An 18,626-nucleotide genomic window follows, 5' to 3' on the forward strand; every position below is an offset into this window, starting at 1 on the left:
GTTGAAACTGTATTTGGAAAATTTCACAAATGCGATGTCACTTGTTTGACTGTGTGAACTTCCCACATCCTGCCAAATGCTAATCTCATGTGGCTTCTGAGAAAAAGATGACGTGATGAAACTCCTAACCTTCCTTAGCTTGCGGATGAAGAGGATAAGCATGAGCCAGAGGAACGTGGCTGCCGCTCCCGTACACACCAAAATGATTACCTCAACTTTTGGCTTCCCTTCATTCCCTGTAATGAGAAGAACTGTTGTAAACTCGGCAAAAAATCACTTTGTACTTTACATGATCTCATAAGTTATCATATATATTGACAGGGATTTTTGAAGAATTGTGATCAAAAGAAAACAGTCTGTTACACATTTACAAATAGAGAGCCTGGTTTTCTGACTGGATGCTGAGACTTTTTTTATTTCATGTTATTCTTTTGTTTATTTGTTTCCGCATAATTCCTCTCTGAGAGACTGTATACAAAAAGGAAGTGGAAACACGCTTTGGTGTTTATTTCTGGTTTGTTTGGGAAATGCATACCGCACTTTTTCCTATAGTGTTTTCATCCAAACACTGTTCTTCTAACCATCCATGTTGACACTCTGAAAGCTAATATCCCTTAAATGTGCACAAAGCTTTTCCAGCTCTTATTTCATGCCATCCTTGACTAAACATCCAAAGCAGAACAAGCATACAGACTGTTGCTGGAATATCTTTGTGTTGACGATGGAATGGATAACAATAACTCTAAAGCTGAACATCTAAAGATATTCAAATTCAGCTTAATAAGAATAACTGGTTGCATGATATCTCGCCTACACTGGAATCTCCATCTTCACGTCAACATGCAATTCATTTAACATGTAAAAGGCACACACATGTTAAGAGACAGGCCTTCTACTCCAATTATCTACTGTGTGTTTCAAGTCCTTTGGCTGTTGTGGCAGTCAGTCTCTTTGGACTCATTAGTGGACCTCTTAACACTTCACAGAGGTCATGTCCTCAAGGTAAGGACCCTCAGCCAGAGACTTGATCATAAAACCCAAGAAGGAATTCACTTGGCATTCCTGGCAGCCACAGATTTTCTGTCAGGGGAGACTTTTCATGCTGAAGTCAGACCAGAGCTATTTGTAGTGTTGACAAGAAAACATGAGGTCAAGAGCCTCTGAGACGATGTGATTGAATACACATATGAAGAGATGCAAAGATGATAAGTGTATTTGATCTGATCTGTAGCCAGACTGACTGTAGCACACACCACTTCACACTGACAAACCAGTCTTGTAAACGCAATGGGTTGGAGTGTTGAACTTTTCTGATGGTTAGGTAATTGATGTCTCAAGGAATCTGGGTGACTTACCAAGCACAGTAACAACAGCACTTGTTTTCGCGATACCCTCAACATTGCTGGCTATACACTCATACAGACCCTCATCGTCTTTCTTCACCCTGTCGATGGTCAGAACCCCGTCGACTCCCAGTGTGATACCTGCAACACACAATTTTTCAGTTACACCGCACAAATGTCTTCTAAAATAACTTGGCATAACTCACTACACATAAACGGGAACTTTCTTAGAAATGTAAATTCAGCTTAAGAAGAGCATAATCTTCTTTCTGAATCATAAACATGCTTTGTCAATATATGTCTTCTAATGAAGAACAGTTTTCTCTTACTGTACGAAACATTTGCCTGGCGTTTGACGCATTGGGAAACTGTCAGCAACATTTATAGGGACTCCTCCTGCTGATTATATAGCCCTATGTACTCATTCTCTTCCAGCTCCTCATCCATCAGGTTACCTGGGCCTTCTGTCACTGGAACGCCATTTTTGTACCACATGATGTAGGGAAGAGGAACTCCTCCAGCCAAGCAAGCCAGCATCAGGGTGCTGCTACTGTTCACATCTTGATTGGTCAGATTTTGACTCAGCCAGGGGCGTTTTCTTGCTGCACCAAACAAAACAAAATACAGTTTAAATAAGTGGTGCTGTTGCTCTTGTTCAGACAGCGACACATCAACTATTGTAAGACCGTTTTCACATGACTTCAATTCTACAGAATGACTAACTGAATCTAGGTACATCCGCTGACTATTTGATAACGGATATAATTTACGGATGTTGCAATCAGTGTAAATTACTTACAATAAAAATGCAATCGGCTTCTCATATCCTTTTCTAACTTACCAGCCACAATAACTGCAGCGGGTTTTGGTTCAGCCCTCTTGTGGAGCTTGTATGCTTGGCACTTATAACCTGCAGTGCTTCTCTGGGACACATTATGCAGACGGAGAGAAAGAGAAATGGAATAGCGGCTGAGCTGGAGACCAGACACGTTGGAAGTGATCGTTTGATTCAAGGAATCCAACCACTGTAGGTCTGTGTAAAGGTAGCGAGCTGCCCGACAGGTCAGATTGACATCATCCCCCTCAATGGCTGCCCGAGGTTCAATGGTCAATTCCTCAGAATGATCTAGTGTGACAAGGTAGAGAAATATAGTGAATCCAATTATGTTAAATCATCCAGCTACATTCAATGAACAGATGGGCTCAACTGCAGTTACTCTTTATGAATAAAGAGCATTTTACAGGAGTCCATGTCATCTGTTTTACATGCATGAAAAGAGACACGTATCCTGCTGGCCTGAGATCCTATTTTGGATGATAGGTTTTGTATACAAAGCTGCCCGTCACAAGGTCAGGAATGTCAAATTTGCAGTTATTTCCTGTTTCATCACTGTTAATTGGAAGCACGTTGCTGATGGACAGCATTGCTGATGGCGCTCCTGCACTCATCCAAGTGCAGAGGCTGAGTCTGGGCCCCAGGGGAACCAGACTGTGCTTGTTTATTCAGATTGCTGGAAAGCATTCTGTGTTCCGTAAGAGAGGACAGCTGTTATTACAATTCTGTCCTCTTTTCTAGAAGCATTCCATCGTTCTTCGTCGTCCTCACCTCTAGAAGAGAGGCTTCCTCTTGGGAATGCTCCCACTGAGGGAGACACATTTTTGGTACTTGGAACCCCCTTAATTTTGGGTTCACCTACATCCTCCCCTCTGCAAAACCAATCCTTCGGGAGATATGATTCACTCAACCTTTAAGGAAATGTGATTCACTTTGTTGCAAACTGTGTGTGAAATGTGCTTGTGTGCAGTTACACCTCATCCCCACCACTATTATGTAACTGTTTCAATGGATATTCATTGTGGGAACATTTCAAAATGCTCAGAGGCACATGAAAAAGTAAATTCTCATAGCAGAACGTTCACAGAAAAAGAGGAATGACCTGCTGGCACCGGAGAGGAATGCAGTTATTCATAGCTGTTTTTTAAACGTGTGCCATTATAGCACTCCATATGGCTCAGGACACGTTTGCCTCGCTTCCACCCTGAAGTCGTTACAGCTACAGCGTAAGATGGTTTCAATTAATGCCCTCTGGTTTCTTTATTGCACAATACAATATGCACATTCCTTCGCTGTTCATGCAGTTCATTACAGTGTACTGTATGTACAGATCATTTGAAAGAATCTAGTGCACGATACAGAGTGCTTCGCAATCGTTGCAATAAAATTCAGAAGAGCATTTCTGTGTGCAATTTTAGCTAAGCACTTAAGATTTAAATCTTGATGTTTCAGCTGTCATATTCTGGTGACCCACTTACCATCAACGTAGAAAGGGATCGTCATTGCGCTGTTGCCATCTTCATTCTGGGCCACACAGGAGTACTGTCCTGATGAGCTAGCCTCTCCTATCACCAGAGTGCTCACAGTCTAGTTGGGGTTAATTGGGCAATTGTTACTGATTATTAAAAGCAGAATAAAACATGTTGAGATAAACAACAAATGCTTAATGTAACAAGAGAGATTTCTACTTAGAAATTCAGTGTGATTTATCCATGGGAGTTTCAATCACCATCAGAGCAGTGAGTTGCTGTTAACAGGCAGGTGAGAGGTCTGGACCAAGCCTGGTCTGTTTCATACTCTCCAAGGCGTCACATTAATGAAAGGATACATCTGGACTTTAAGCCCCACTGAGTCTCCTTTAGACCTGCGCTATAGATCTAGTTCTGGGGCTCCATGTTCATTTCCTGGAAAGCACTTCTAATGCCACACTCGATTTTGTCACTACACCAGTACAACATTTTAATGGCTTCAATAGACAAAATAACAAGTAAAACTTGGCTGAGGGCCAGACTGCATGGTGTTCTGTTTAGTGTTCATAGTGACATCTGTTTTCTGAGGGCAGTCAGCTACATCAAAGAGGGTGAATAATGCGGGTGTATTGTATGGGTGTATGCTGGCCTAAACTTCCTGGGCTTGTAGGAGCTATTGTGTTGACTCAGACACACAATTGTAGCCGTGAAACGATTTCAGCATCCCTGTACTTACAATGTGCACCATACAAACATTCAGGTAGTGAAAGAAGAAGTGTTATATAATATTATATTGTCGAATTCATGATGCTCTGACATTTGTCAATGCACTGATGGGGTGGCCTTACGGTATTATGTTACGGCTATTACTCACCATGATGTAACCCGAGCTCAAAAACAGTCATTTAAATGATTGCACACAGTCCTTAAGAGGTGACCTGACCAAATGCCCTTTGACCTCTGTGCCCATGTCTTTCCCCAGTGTTTCCCTATATTATGACCTGAGCCAGTCTCCTTCTCTACTGGGCCTTCTAGGGAGCCACTCAGATGCCCTGACTACGTTCTTATTCACGGGCCAACACGATTTATGTAGGGTGACACAGAGGAATTCATATCCAACAGATCCCTCTTCTTTTAAACTTCAGCTTGTTATCATTGACCCTGTGCCCCAACCCTCATAAAACACCAGCGTTTGGCCACAAGTACTTGTAAATAAGTGGTGCCTCCCTATTTATGTCAAAGACATATTAGAACTGATGCCCTGTGAAGATGGCCAATTACTTGGTGAGCAAAAAACTTGATATGATTCTTGAGTTTCTTTCCACGCTTAATCAGAAAGCAGGAGTTAATAAATCACCTAGGTATGCACCAGAAACACAGGTGAAAACAGTGAAAGAAAGTTAGGATTGAGAATGATCAGTGATTATTTTTCCTGCTGACAGAGCACACTTCTATGCCAATGAATGTGTACCCTATGTGACCCAGCCTGCTCTAATGGGTTTCTTTAACCTAATCCTATAGACATCTCTCGCAAGGCAGTGGAGGCCTGCTCGTAATTATGTTTGGGGTGAACAGGCTCCCACCACAGGCGTCAATGTCTACAGTTTCACCTTTGTGTATATATGTGTTTGATGTTTCCTAAGAAAAGCTTACGGACTGGTAGATCCCACATTGATGCCTTAGTGTGAGGTGCAAGGCAGCTAAATTTGCTTAAATTCACATGTGTGACAAAAACAATTTCTATTTGCTTAAATGCACATTTACATTATGTACAATTACATCAATATATTACATAATATATTATAAATTACAATAATAATTCCAGCTGTTTTCAGTGTGTACAGTGGCTCATTTTCACAGGTAATGTGTCGGGTAGAATCTATAAAAGTCTGTTCTCAGCTCAGGCGCACACATGGCTTAAGCCATATAGCTTTTGTACTGTTTATAAACCTTAGCTTTAAGAGTCTCAACTGCCAAAAAGATTAACTGATGTCAGAATAAAAAATGTATTTGGCAAGGCCCACAATCAAGCTGCTGTCTCTTTATTTACAGGTCTTTTTCATATGAAAAAAATGTGAAATGGAGAGAGTATTTTAATCCAGAGGGGTGAAATTAACTGTGTGTGTCAGTTATGGGTGCACCAATTCAGAAGTGTTTGCCTTATAGGACAGGAACACCCTGGTAGTGATCTTGCTCCCAGTAGGAAGGCCTTGTACCAAAGGATAACCAATGCAGTAATTTCCTATAATGTTGGATATTTATTCTATGTTGAAATTGTACAGTATTTCAATATAGTATTTTCCTTTTCAGATTAGCACATCATACGCATGAAATCAAGTGATTATCCTATACTGTCCTTGTTGCTCATTCCAAAAATAAATCAAGTCTTTTTAATTGCAGCAATGAAAAATAAAACGGATTTCCTCAAAAGGGACGGTTGAGGGCCTTTTTCATGGGTTTTGGTTACAGTTGCACAAGTCCAAACTAAAGCAGACAAAAATGAATCATTTTTAGTGAAGAGAAGTACTGCATCACTGCCAACAGGAGGAAAATTGTGAGGATTTATGGATTTCAGATGCTGAATCTGACTTTCAAGAGCCAGTCACAGGAGGTTTGGACTTTAATTTGACCTAGATATTGGCCATTCTGTGGCTCTCTAGACAGCTTCTTGATCCAGTTCTCCTATAAATCCTACTGCTGATTTGGTCACTGCTATTTGTCAACAACATTTCACTGTACATTTCACAGTAGTGCATCCGTTGTTTAAAAAACATGTGGAAACAGTACACACAAAGTTAAACCACATACCTTGTTTTTTCCTTTAACCAGTTCAGGCTTGACATTTATGCTCTTAATCCAGTTGTGAGAGGAGTTCCCCCTGTCATCAATGTTGACTGGGACTGGCTTAGTGTAAACAATGCAACTGCAGGACAGAGAAAATGCAGTGAAACTGACCACCTATTCATGCTGTCAGAATGTATAAAGACAGATGTACATGTGTAGGACATAATATAATACAACACAGAAGAAAACAAGAAGACTGTTTGTTGTTTTAACCGGGAACCCTTGAAATACATCCTGCCTATTTCACATGATTATATTGTACAGCTTGCTATCCTATTGTAAAAGCCCTAATTCTGAAAGGCTGAGGATATATTAAAAGACCACTGACACTAATCTGGGTAGAGTCCAGGTCAAGAACAGCCTGTCTTGGTTATAAAACCTAGAGAAAGCCATAATTTGACCCCCACCCCCAAATCCTTCACCGCCCGTGGTAGGGAACAATCCGCCTGATGAGAGGAGAGGCAGAGGAGGAAACAGCAACAGCAACAGGAAGGGCTGTGCTTTACGTCACCTCGTACAGGAACCCCCCCACCTCCCCATGTTCTGGCCAGAGGAGATAAGGTTGATCCTAAGACCTTGGCGGTCAACAAGGGACAGCTGATAACACCTCAACCTGGTGATAAAGAGACCCCCATATTTCTACCTCCTACATTATCAGCCTCACTGCACATCCAACATGGCAAGCGTCTCTTACTTCTGAACCCTCCCCACACTCTGTGTTTCCCCTTGTCTCCAAAGAGATTTAGATGAGATATGATGTTGAAGGGCTACATGTTAGATATATAGTGACAGCTACTTAACAGGGTCAGGGCGGTATAAAACAAACATTTTGTACAATTGGCCTCCCACCAAGCTATAACTGTTCCTCTGTCTCATTAGCTGCCTGCCACAGCCCAACCACTGTTCCTAGTGCCAGCCCTGATTATCTTTAGGCCTACAGAAAGAGTTGCTTTGTCCCAACTAACGCCAGACTATTATTTATCATAAATCTGACAAGTACAAGAGGCCTTTTTAGATAATTTAATGTATAAAATAATGGAGGCACTGGTGAATTGACACCATTGAACATGTAACATAGTTTAATCTCTTTCTTGTGCAGCAGTCCACAATGTTGTTTTTGTTAACCGTGTTAATGGTGGGGCCTGATAACCCAAGGGTAATGGCCCATTGTTTTCCTGATCTTACGAGTCATGGGTCTCCTGCTGTCATTGACAAGCCACGATGTCAGGGAATGGTCATCTTGTTTGTGAGTTTACTACCAGGCCGGTATTCCTGCACAGTTATTCATACATTGAGTTCTGTTTGGCTCTGTTAACACCTTGGGGAATCTGAGATTAATATATCTCCCCCGCGTTTCCCCTTCAGCCTTCACTGCCACTGACCACAAATGAGAGGGCAGTTCTCCAGCGTTTTTCTTTGATTAATGTGTCATATTTGAACCAGAGTCAGTTCAGTTAATCTACTTTTATAGTGGGATCCCCGGGCTGGATCGGTAGATCTGGACCCTACATTTATCTACTGTTAAGTCTGTACATTTGTGAATACAACTCCAGTGCTGTGGCAGAACATGACTTTAGCATGACTATAGCAGTGGACACATTTGCATGATTTACCCTTTTTGTTCAACCTGGCAGAAAATAAACAAAGCAAAAACTTTGCAAACAGTTTTCTGGACAAAGAGAAAATTAGAGGTAAGAATCAAAGGGTATTTAATCTCCTATAAACTGACAGCTAAAGCTGAATTGATAAAAGAATGCGGAAAATCTAGTTTAAACATTTTAATTCTTGGAACATAGCGAGGTGGTGACTCACTTTTTAAGCGCAGGGTCTGAATGACATGGTTGCCAGAGCCAAGTGATGTTTGGCAAGGGCAACCCATAAGCAGTGCAGGTTAGCTGATGCTGCTTGCCAAACATGTAGGGCTGCACATCCACAGAGGCGAGCTCTGCCTCTGAAATAGTTGGCGTCACTGTGAGAAAGACGTGCACATAAACACACACACACACACACACACACATACAGAGAGGGAGAGAGATAGACAAAAGGTTAGATCAACCATCCGCCGTCCAGAACCGGCCCAGCCCACTGTGGAATCTCATAATATCTTTGGGGTGTGACAGTCACGATGGATAGCCATGACAAAGTGCCATTGACACCAGTTGTCTATTAGACACTGTGTAGGAGAATAATTGCAGGATGATTGGCTAGCTCGGGGCTGTAGGTCTAAGAACGACCCCAGTGTGACCCATGCCCAGGTCAGTTAATCAACCACCTCAGGAGGTAGTCCACGTGACTTGGCCATTCTCTCCATTTTCGAACAGCTAAATTTGTCAGGCCGTACACAACGACATAGCTTGACAAAACACAAAACCTGCATCCCACCACACACACAAACTACACACTTCATCACGTAGAACATATTCATTATCTGGAGCACTGTGACAGCTCTAGAACATCTGATGAACAATGTTTAAAATAATTACCTAATTGAAACCAGAAATCTCTCTTCACTTTGTTTGTGTCTGGGAGTTCTATTTTTTGTTGATCCAATGAATTAACATTGTTGTGAGGGGGGACAGTCAAGGACCATAAATAAATCTTATACGAATCAGATGGGGGCTGAGATTTCCAGAGATAGATATGCCCCCCATGGCAGACGTGAAGTAACTGACATACACTTAATGTTATATGTAGCATATTGTTTACATGAGCTCCACTGCATATACACATGGTGAGGATGCAAATAAATGCTGTGGACTGGGGGGGTGTCTCGAGCAGCAGGAGTCTGTGTGCAGAATAGAGCCCAGGCCATTTATAGACTGCGCAAAGCCCCTTCAAAAGAGCCCCAATAATCAACAACAGCTGCCCCTGCTACGTCAATCCAGCCCTGGAATCAACAAGCCCCCAAATTCCACTCATACTAGAGCGGCTACCTGCCGTCCTGTGAACTGTACTGAAAGCAGCCACAGTGCTGAGGCAGCCTTGGTTCACAGCCAAGGCGCTGCTTCATTTCCTTGGGATCTGCAGTCATTATCAGGTTTATGGCAACAGCTTACCCTCGACTACCAGAGTGTAGCTCAGATTCCTGTACAAGCCCTTCACTTGGTTGCCCAGGCTTATGGTGAAAACCCCAGCATGCTTCTGCTGCACATCAGTGATGATCAAGTTGAAAGCAGACATCTTGTAACAGGTGGAATTCTTCATTATAGGGACCCCATCCTTATACCTAAAAATGAGGGCATGGGAAGTTTTTTTTCAAACTTACAAAGTTATAATTCAGGGTTTGCTACAACATTTTATGTAGGTGCTCCTACGCTCAATATATAATCTGTTGTTTTTATTGTAACTGTAAATCATTACTTACCATGCTAACACGACTGCTGGTGGCAGGGCATTGACCTTGGGTTCAAACACAAGCTTCTTTCTACCTTCTTTGACAGTCACTGTACTAGGCCTGTCATACCTATAGGAGACATTGAGGAATGGATGCTCTGGAACAAAAGATTAACGACAGACATTGGAATCCATGCCACAGGAGTTAAGTTATCACCAAATCGTTTAAGTATCACCATACTGACACAATAATTTAGATGTTAAAATGCTTTCTTTGTGGTACAACAATTATACTACTATATACTATATACTATTAGTATTTTTATACTAAAATGTAGAGCTCATCTAGTTTTAAATTTGTTACCTGATTTTTAATCCATCTAAAGCATACTCACCATAGACGAGGACTTTTGCTGAGGCATTCTTGTGTATCGTGGGTTCAAGCTCAGCTTTGCAGCGGTATACCCCCTTGTCCTCTGTGGTAATGTTGGGCAGGACTAAAGCATTGCTCATCACAAAAACATTAGCAGAGTTGTCAAAGGTCTTGTTCGTATAATGTTGATTTTTCTGAAGACAAAGAAAGTACCATAAGCACCACTGCAACAACTTGTGAGGATCCCCTTTACATACAGTAGTACAGTGTCAACAGTACAATCTTAACTTACTGATTTCCTTGGAAAATGCCATGTGAAGTTGATTCTTCCATTATAGGTGGTCTCACCAGTACAGTTGAGGATGAGGGTGTCTCCAACCAACACTCTGACACGATCTGGGGTGATCTTTACATTTTTAAGAACAAGAGCTGTGAAATGGAGACAAATAGAAGGAGAAATGAAATGCGGAAGAAACAGAGAAATCAACACAATCATTTACAGTATTTTTCAATAAGCAGGTTTAGTCAGAAAGACAACAGACTCACTCTGTCTTCTAGGGATGTACACTGACTTGAACTCATGCCCGTTGACCGTGGTGTTACAGGTGAGAACATAATAAGAAGTTTGGGGCGCGTAGGGAATCCTGAATCCCACCTTTGGATCCCATACCTTTTCGTTCTCTGATAAAGGCGGGACCTGCAATCAAGAGGGCAGAGCAGAGAAGTTGTGTCACTACCCATAGATCTCTGGTGACACTTTGATGATGTTCATCAAAGATCACTGAGCCGATAGAAGTGATGAAGTGTAATGAACTCAAATTCATTTAACATGTTAACTCATGGTCTACTGGGCTCAGCTGGGGACAGACCTCTGTTAGAGTGAAATTCTAATTTGTTTTTATGGCTTTGTGGAGTGTAACCTCTGCAATTATATATGCGATGGAGCACACAACATTGCGGACTCGGAAAAGGATATACGTGCCTGCTGCTGTTCTCATGCCAGAAGTTGGGCTGGGAGAGGAGGCAAGGGAAGGGAAGGAAGGAAAGGGAGCAGGAAGGACGAGTGCAATAGATTTACCAATAGCAGGAAGGTCACACAATCACTATCTGTGCCATCTGAGTCAGATGTGTTTGTCCACAGACGGCACTTTGTCACATTGTTGTATATCAATGACAAAACACTATAACAAAAAACCACACACCTTTGTGGTTGGCATGGCAACACAAGCATTGCGTAAACCACATTACAGAGGGAGCTCTCCTCCACTGACATCTTTTGTTGCATTCTGGTGTCAAATGTTACAGTCCTCATGATAAGTTACCTGTTGTTTCCTGTGACTGGACTGTGTATACTTTTTGTCTACTGCATTTCCTGATGTTTGGAAGAGAAGGGGGACTAAATTTAGAGTCTATTCTGAGAAAAACACTCTTGGAGCACCTTCCTGCTCTTACAGGAAGCAGACAGGATGACTCCCTTCACCGCCCCTGAGCTTCCCTCAGACAAGCCACTGTTGCTGGTCTGATTCTCTGTGCTAAGGTGATTTAACACAAGGGTGTGAGAACCTGTGAGACGACTTAAGCACCCCCCCACCACCACCACCACCAAGACTACAAGTATGGATACCCTGCTGTGGTATTAATAGCAGTCTTGCTTTCTCAGATGATCTACTGTGCGTTTTAATTCAAAGTTGAAGTCCATCAAGGTCTATGGAACACATATTGTGAATTACTATATACCATACACAGTACAATAAAACAACTTAACCTACAAATGGATGACATGAGCAGAAGGTGTGTGATGATCTTTGTGATGCCTTACCCCTGTCAGTGTTACAAAAGTGTCAGGAGAAGACGTCCGGCAAGGGATCAGGAGGCTGGTCTCATGCCTGTAGATGCCCAGGACATAAGGGTTGTGACGGGGCTCCACAAATGGTTGCTCGGGATCTGAGGGACAAGAAACAAACCCTCCACAATAAATGACATCTAAAACGCAGGTCAGTTAGCATTTCAAAGCAGATGTGACCCCTTATATTTTGTCCTTTGGGTGAACCATGTTTTGTTGTAAATATACTGCTGTTGTTCTGAAAAAACAAACTGTTATGCTAGAACTGAGTTTAGCAGTGCAATTGAATCAAGGCAGTGTCAGGGCATCCAACACAAGACATCAAATCTCGGATCAGTTAATTCTAACCGGATAAGGCAGCAGAGCACAGATGGAGCAATCAGGCTAGTGGTGTGTTTCTACCGGGCAGCCAGGCGTCACACAGCCGCTATGGGAACTTCACGGCTACACAAATAGTCTGCGATTGGTGTGAGGTCAAGCAGTAGTGGTGTGATAAAGGAACTATTATTTGAAAACTAAGCATGGACAATTACGTAATAAACATCTGATGGCCTTTGAAAAGAGAGCATTAGTCTAAACACAGGCAAAGCAGGCGGCCTGATAGCCAGGCGAACTGGGAACCACATTCACAGAGCAACAGGAGATCGAACAAAGTACATCCAGCATTTAGTTTAGTCTGCATTGTCTACAACTATTTCACATCCTTCGACCAATATTCCATGATTTTATCTTTATTTAATATCTTTATACCAACGTCTAAAGTCTAAAGAACATACACCAATAGGTCAAATGGGCAGAGGTTGACTTAACACTCAAAATTTGCTCTCCTTATGTTGCCCAGCAAAAGCTTAATTTGAATGATACTGTAACTGTAACTGGTGCCATATGACGCTTTAGGGGAGACTTAGGAAAACAGTAGCTGGAGCAGGAAATCACAGTCAATGACCAGGGCTTCCTGTGCAATCACGCTCACCCTTCAACCACCGGAAGAAACCACAGTACCAAATAAACTACTTCCTCTCTCTCTCTCTCTCTCTCTCTGAAAAGGAGAGCTGTGCAACTGGAGTCTGAATACATCTTGATTAAAGTCGTCTTCCTGCCTGTAAGGAATAACTGTAATCATTCATATTGCATACAATTGCAAAATTCAGTCTTTTTTCTCTCTTTCCTTGCTTATTTCTTTCTTTGAGACTTTTTTTTCAACTTTTTTCTTTCACTTTTTCTTACGTTATTGCTGACTAAATCAGTATTTTTTTCCTTGCTAAAGTGGAAGTTTTCCAGCCTTCGTGGCTTGTGGGAAATATCAGATTGCTTTTCACCCTGTGAAAACCTTTCTTTTATCAAGAGTCTTTCACAAAAACAAATACAGTTAAATCCTGGATCGGAGAAACAACTCAATTCACAAAGAAAGACCTCTTATCTGTGTTTTAGTTTATAGAGCAGTTCTTTGTATTTCTACACAACATTACATTCAAATTTTCTCACACTTACTGAATTACTTACATCTCGTATTCCCCACTGGTTCATTGACTTTATTTGATAAAAAGGACACATATCATATAATCTGAACTGGTCAGAGCACTTTGCAGGTCTCACCTTTAACATAGACATAGGTCGAGGTGATGTGGTCTGACCCATCTTTGGAGTATTTACAGCTGTACCTTCCTGTGTCATTGGCACTCAAGTGTGTGATTGTCAGTCTGCTGCAGTGTGAGTGAGAGTGAGAGTGAGAGTGACGTCTGGAATCACAATGCTCCACCTTCACCCCCTCTGATGAGATCAATCGACGGGGATCACCAAGAGTCCAGTGCAGCAGACCTTGACCTCTGACAGAAGACAGAGAGGGACAATTAGATGTGCCCGAAGACCATATTGCTTAGTTGTAGTAGGTTGGCTGACTGACACTACTTTGTGTAAAAGAAAAACGCCTTTCACTATTTTGTAAAAGAAAATGTTATTAAAAAAGTTTTTTGGGATTTGAAATATCACATTACTGTTGTTCTGTTCTCTGGAAACAAAGTACTACATCCAAAACTCAAATCTATTTTGAGGAGAAGTGTCACAGCTGGCAATGAACTCACAAGCATTTTAGTTTAGGATGGCAGCGGCTGCTTCTCCCCTTGGGACGCTTTGAGTTGATGTTAATTTTAAGTTTATTTTGAGTTAATGTTGAGTCATCCAATAACTTGAACTTTCACATGGGAACATGTTTTTCTTGAATGATGTGCTCAGCTAACACATTCTTTCCACACTGCATGCATTTTAAAACTCTCATTAAAGAGATCCCAGAGGAACATCAAACATGTCTTGCATACCACTGCCTGTGCCTGCAGAATTTTGGGTCAAGCAACCTCCAGCTCTCATCCAGTGACAGAAAACAAGACAGTACTGTATGGGCCAGGCGTCTTGGCATATGGCCTTATAGGGAAGCATTGGATTAGATAGACGTGAGTTTCTGGACATTCCTTGAGGGCCTACTGAATGATGCAATACCCTAAATTCTTAACAAATGGGAATACAGCACACTCGGGTCCCACCATCCCTTAAGGAAACTGCAACAGACTGATAAATGTGGACCACCACCAGTGGTTCTTATCGAGGATCGTCTGAGCTTCTTTGTAACCAGCAAGTGTCCTGAGGCCCAAGCAGGTCCGGTTTATTTCCCCCCTGGCCATTCTGTCATATAATGAGACCAGAGTCTTGTCCCTACCAATATCCACTGATTACTGAATTGTCCCTAGCAACAATTTTGACCCAAAAATGTAAAATATAACCACTGTTGTCTGTCAGCGTCTAGTCAATGTATTTAATACACAAAGTGATTTGGTCTGCTGCCTCCCTTTTTCAGATCTTCAGCATCTTCATTTCTAAAAAAGCAACTAGCGACAAACCTTCAGGAGGAAAGTGAGAAAAAAAGTGTGTCACATACCTGCATGTGAGGTTTAACAAATCACCCTTATGAAGAATGAGGGGATTCTCAGAGGGCAGAATCTTAGGTGAATGCTGTCTCTTCAAATGTCCTGTTAAACAGACACACACACACACACACACACACACACATAGGCACACATGTAAAGCACTTCAAAAGAAAGACCACCAAACTTGTACATTTACAGCATGTCATTAATGTTGTTTGTCAGTCACTATCACAAACAACAGAATGGAAAACATAACCATGAATCACTTCAGTGCTGTGCATGTGGGTTCACTTTGTGCTGATATGCTCCTGCCTCTTTATGCAAATGATTCTCCTCTGTGAAAGCACCAGGGGTGTTTCAGGTGCTGGGAGGGCAGATTGTTGAATGAATGGTGGTCTGGGATGAGCAGAAAGAAAGAAAGAAAGAAAGAGAGAAGGTCGAATAGAGGGAGGTAGGGGACAATATGGGGAGCAGCTGTTCAACTTTGCCAGAAAGGTCAAACGAGCCAGAATCACAGAGAACCGAGGGAGAACCTGATGAATGCATTTCCTCTAAATCAACCGCTCATCCTCCTCTAGTGTGTGTTCCCTCCCTCTTTTTTAGGAACAAGTAATTTTTTCATTTGCTATTGACCTTGCACTCTCAATCCTATTGTTACATTATCACAAGGGAAAAAATGAGGTCGGCATGTTTGATTCAAAGGTGGCCTCCACTTGGTGCACAGCCAGCTGTATCTGTTGAGAGGTCCCTCTAAAACAGTGATCAACATAGGAAACCCTGTGATTCTCCCTGCTGTCCAGGAGGTGTCACAGTCCCGTATGTGATTTTCTCCTTTACACTGAGCTCCCTGAACAGCTTGTCATCGTGGTCAGAAAACAAGGTATGTCCACCCTCCACGTGTAACAGTCTTCAGGGAAACCTTTATTTGTAGCAAAGAATCATGAAAGACAATGGTCTTGTTGACAAATGATGGATACATATGCACGCACAAGCATGGAAAACCACACACATACTTAAGTACACCTGCATTTACAAATGCAAACACGCATACACATAAAAACACACACAATCACATATTACTAGTATTTGTCTATTATTCAGAACAGCTGTTGTGCTAAGAATGAGCTGACGGTGCCAGTGTTGGCAGTGGCACTCAATATCGACTTCCTCACAAAATATTAGAACATCATTGTTTTATTGTTCAAGGTTATGCAGAGGGGAAGGGATGTGGCGCATACTCTTTCATGTTGTGATTCCACGTGCTTTCAGCTGCATATTAGATTTATAAAAAAACATGGTTCCTGACCTTAATAAACAATCACAGAATCTACTAGTTTTCTAATCTTCACAACTTAATAACTATCCGTTGTTGATTTCTCCTCAGCTGTGACACAAATGTCCTCAAGAGTGTTTTAATTTGTGTTTTTCATGCCCCACGTCTGCTAATTGGCAGCAAGTCATGCAATTGAATTGCTGGAAATGAAAACTTTGCAAATAATTAATCAAACAGAATTTGACTCAAGGGACTTGTTATATACAAATGGCATAATAAAAAGTACAATGCATAATGTGTTTAATTTACGCATTTTCAACATGTCACTTTTTCTACTGTGGACATCTGTTTGCACACATAACACCAATAACAATAACCGAAAACATCATCCTGACCTTGCATTGCACTGGCAGACAGCTCATCTCTTAAAACTGGCCAATTTTCCCCCTATTCTCCACAGTAACACACTACAGATGGATGAATCAGCAGGGGCCCGCAGCAGCCCACTAAAAGAGAAAAAAAAACACAGTGGTTGTCTCTCTACACCCACACCCTCAAAACTTCCACCTGCCCCACTGCCTGCCCAATGTTGACCTCAGCAAGCGTCCCGACACCCTTAAGCCCCCGTAACAGCTGTGTGCTGCATTCCTCCAGCAGAGTGCCTGAAAAATGTCAGAAATTGTGCTTATTGTGTTGGTTCAAAGAGCCCTAAGGCTGGTTCTCATTAAGAGCCATTAAGAAGAGGACCGGAATGGAACAAACAGGGTGAGAAAGAGGAAGGATGAGTGACTGCTGGTTCAGTTTCTCAGTCAACTGATGATGGGGTCTTGAGTCACACAGCATCAAACTGATTATTGACACAGGGCCAAGTTAACTAAGATTAGACCAGGATCACATTTGTATGTCCTCGTCCTCACTTGGCATTGATGACAGGAAGTGGCACAGGACATAGTGTTTGGAAAACATTTGTGGTAGGTTCACTACCAGTAAGGAAAAAAATTAAACAGTGCTGGATTCCAGGATGTACTCTACGCTACTCAGAAATGTTTGTGAGCCAGAAAATGCTATTTAAATATTTAGCCTGAAAGAACAGCCAAACAACGACAACAACTGAAAAAGTTTTTCAATTAATCAATGCAATGCAATTGAAATAGTTCAGCCTAGACTACCCTAGTCGCTTACCTTTCATTTATTTAAAATGTACAGTATAATTAGAAAAATGCATGATTTTGATGTATTATGAAGTAACAAGGTGTCAAGATATTTTGTCACAATAACTATGGCGTGATAAACTGAGAAAAAAGTGAGGTACTCTTGTTAGTTTTATTACTATTACACTTATTGTTGGTGCTCATTTCTAATCATTCTGGACTGACTTTAAGCCATCTGTTTTGGATCTTTAATCCAATAACGGCACCGAGTTACCATTTTATTACAACTTTACAGAACTGAAGGTTGAGGATACTGTAACTGTTACACAGATGAGAAATATGTGAACAACAATAAAGAAGCTGAGACAAAATGTGAGAAGAAAGGACATCACAAGTTGGCGTAACTGTTCACAAGATGTCACCAGCCGTGCTGCTGCAGCATGCAGCCAGTACCTCATACTTGAAGTTGCATAATAAAAACCCCTATTATTGTACGAGATGACTGTCACCGAACATTAAACGGGAAACCCCAAGCCACAGCCCTTCAACTCTCTTTTGCAAGAGTACACTTCATCCTTCTCTTTTGCAGAGAGTACACTTCATCTCCCCGTACATCCCATCCCGTCATGAAACAACGCGACTATCTTGAGAGATCTTTTTTTTCTTTTATGATTTCAAGGCAAAAGTAACAATACGGCATGATGATTCCCTTGTTTAACCTTGCCACGTTATTCCTTGTATTTCTGTGACAACAAAAGACATAAAAAAGGGTGGCGAGTGAATTACTGTTTAACAAAAGAGTGCAAGGTCACTCTTGGTGAGTCATCTTCACTGTAATGTGACCATTGCGACAGGAGCGAAACCGTAGCGAATAGTTGCCAACCCACTGAGACCTCACCTAATGGGATGGCATGCAATCTGTTCAGATGTTTGATTAAGGAACTGCACTGAACTGCTCTGGTGGGGGAATTATAACATGAAGTTGAAACCTTGATGAGACTTGGGACAGGACCACCAGCCAAAATAAGGAGTAGCTACCACTGCTCTGGCTGTGTGACCTGGAGTATTCTCTCACACACAGCCAAGGTTAAGACAACAGTTAAGGAGAGTACCTTTTTTTATTAGCCGTAGATTAGCCTTTGGAGATTTAGAGGCAAAATGCCCCAGACTCCTCCTAAAAAAAGCAAAATAAAGGAACATCTGGCCAAGATGTGTGGCCATTCTGGGTTATATAAAGTTGAGTA

The 18,626-nt window shown here is 41.7% G+C and overlaps 1 protein-coding gene across 2 annotated transcripts in view; it reads right to left on the minus strand.

Annotated features, from left to right (window-relative positions):
- The window catches only part of kdrl (kinase insert domain receptor like), a 45,951-nt gene that overhangs the window by 21,980 nt on the left and 5,345 nt on the right, over positions 1–18,626 (minus strand). For both annotated transcript variants that reach the window (XM_046029816.1, XM_046029815.1), the window contains 15 exons: positions 14,970–15,060; positions 13,637–13,866; positions 12,017–12,141; positions 10,744–10,894; positions 10,490–10,626; positions 10,220–10,391; positions 9,856–9,982; positions 9,548–9,717; positions 8,304–8,460; positions 6,456–6,570; positions 3,657–3,765; positions 2,185–2,469; positions 1,799–1,945; positions 1,356–1,484; positions 130–236 (listed from right to left, as the gene is read on the minus strand). In XM_046029816.1, coding sequence (XP_045885772.1) covers positions 130–236; positions 1,356–1,484; positions 1,799–1,945; positions 2,185–2,469; positions 3,657–3,765; positions 6,456–6,570; positions 8,304–8,460; positions 9,548–9,717; positions 9,856–9,982; positions 10,220–10,391; positions 10,490–10,626; positions 10,744–10,894; positions 12,017–12,141; positions 13,637–13,866; positions 14,970–15,060 — 2,252 coding nt within the window. The remainder of the gene's footprint in view (positions 1–129; positions 237–1,355; positions 1,485–1,798; positions 1,946–2,184; positions 2,470–3,656; positions 3,766–6,455; positions 6,571–8,303; positions 8,461–9,547; positions 9,718–9,855; positions 9,983–10,219; positions 10,392–10,489; positions 10,627–10,743; positions 10,895–12,016; positions 12,142–13,636; positions 13,867–14,969; positions 15,061–18,626) is intronic.

This window comes from Micropterus dolomieu, linkage group LG19, assembly GCF_021292245.1.
Source record: "Micropterus dolomieu isolate WLL.071019.BEF.003 ecotype Adirondacks linkage group LG19, ASM2129224v1, whole genome shotgun sequence".
Lineage (NCBI taxonomy): Eukaryota > Metazoa > Chordata > Actinopteri > Centrarchiformes > Centrarchidae > Micropterus > Micropterus dolomieu.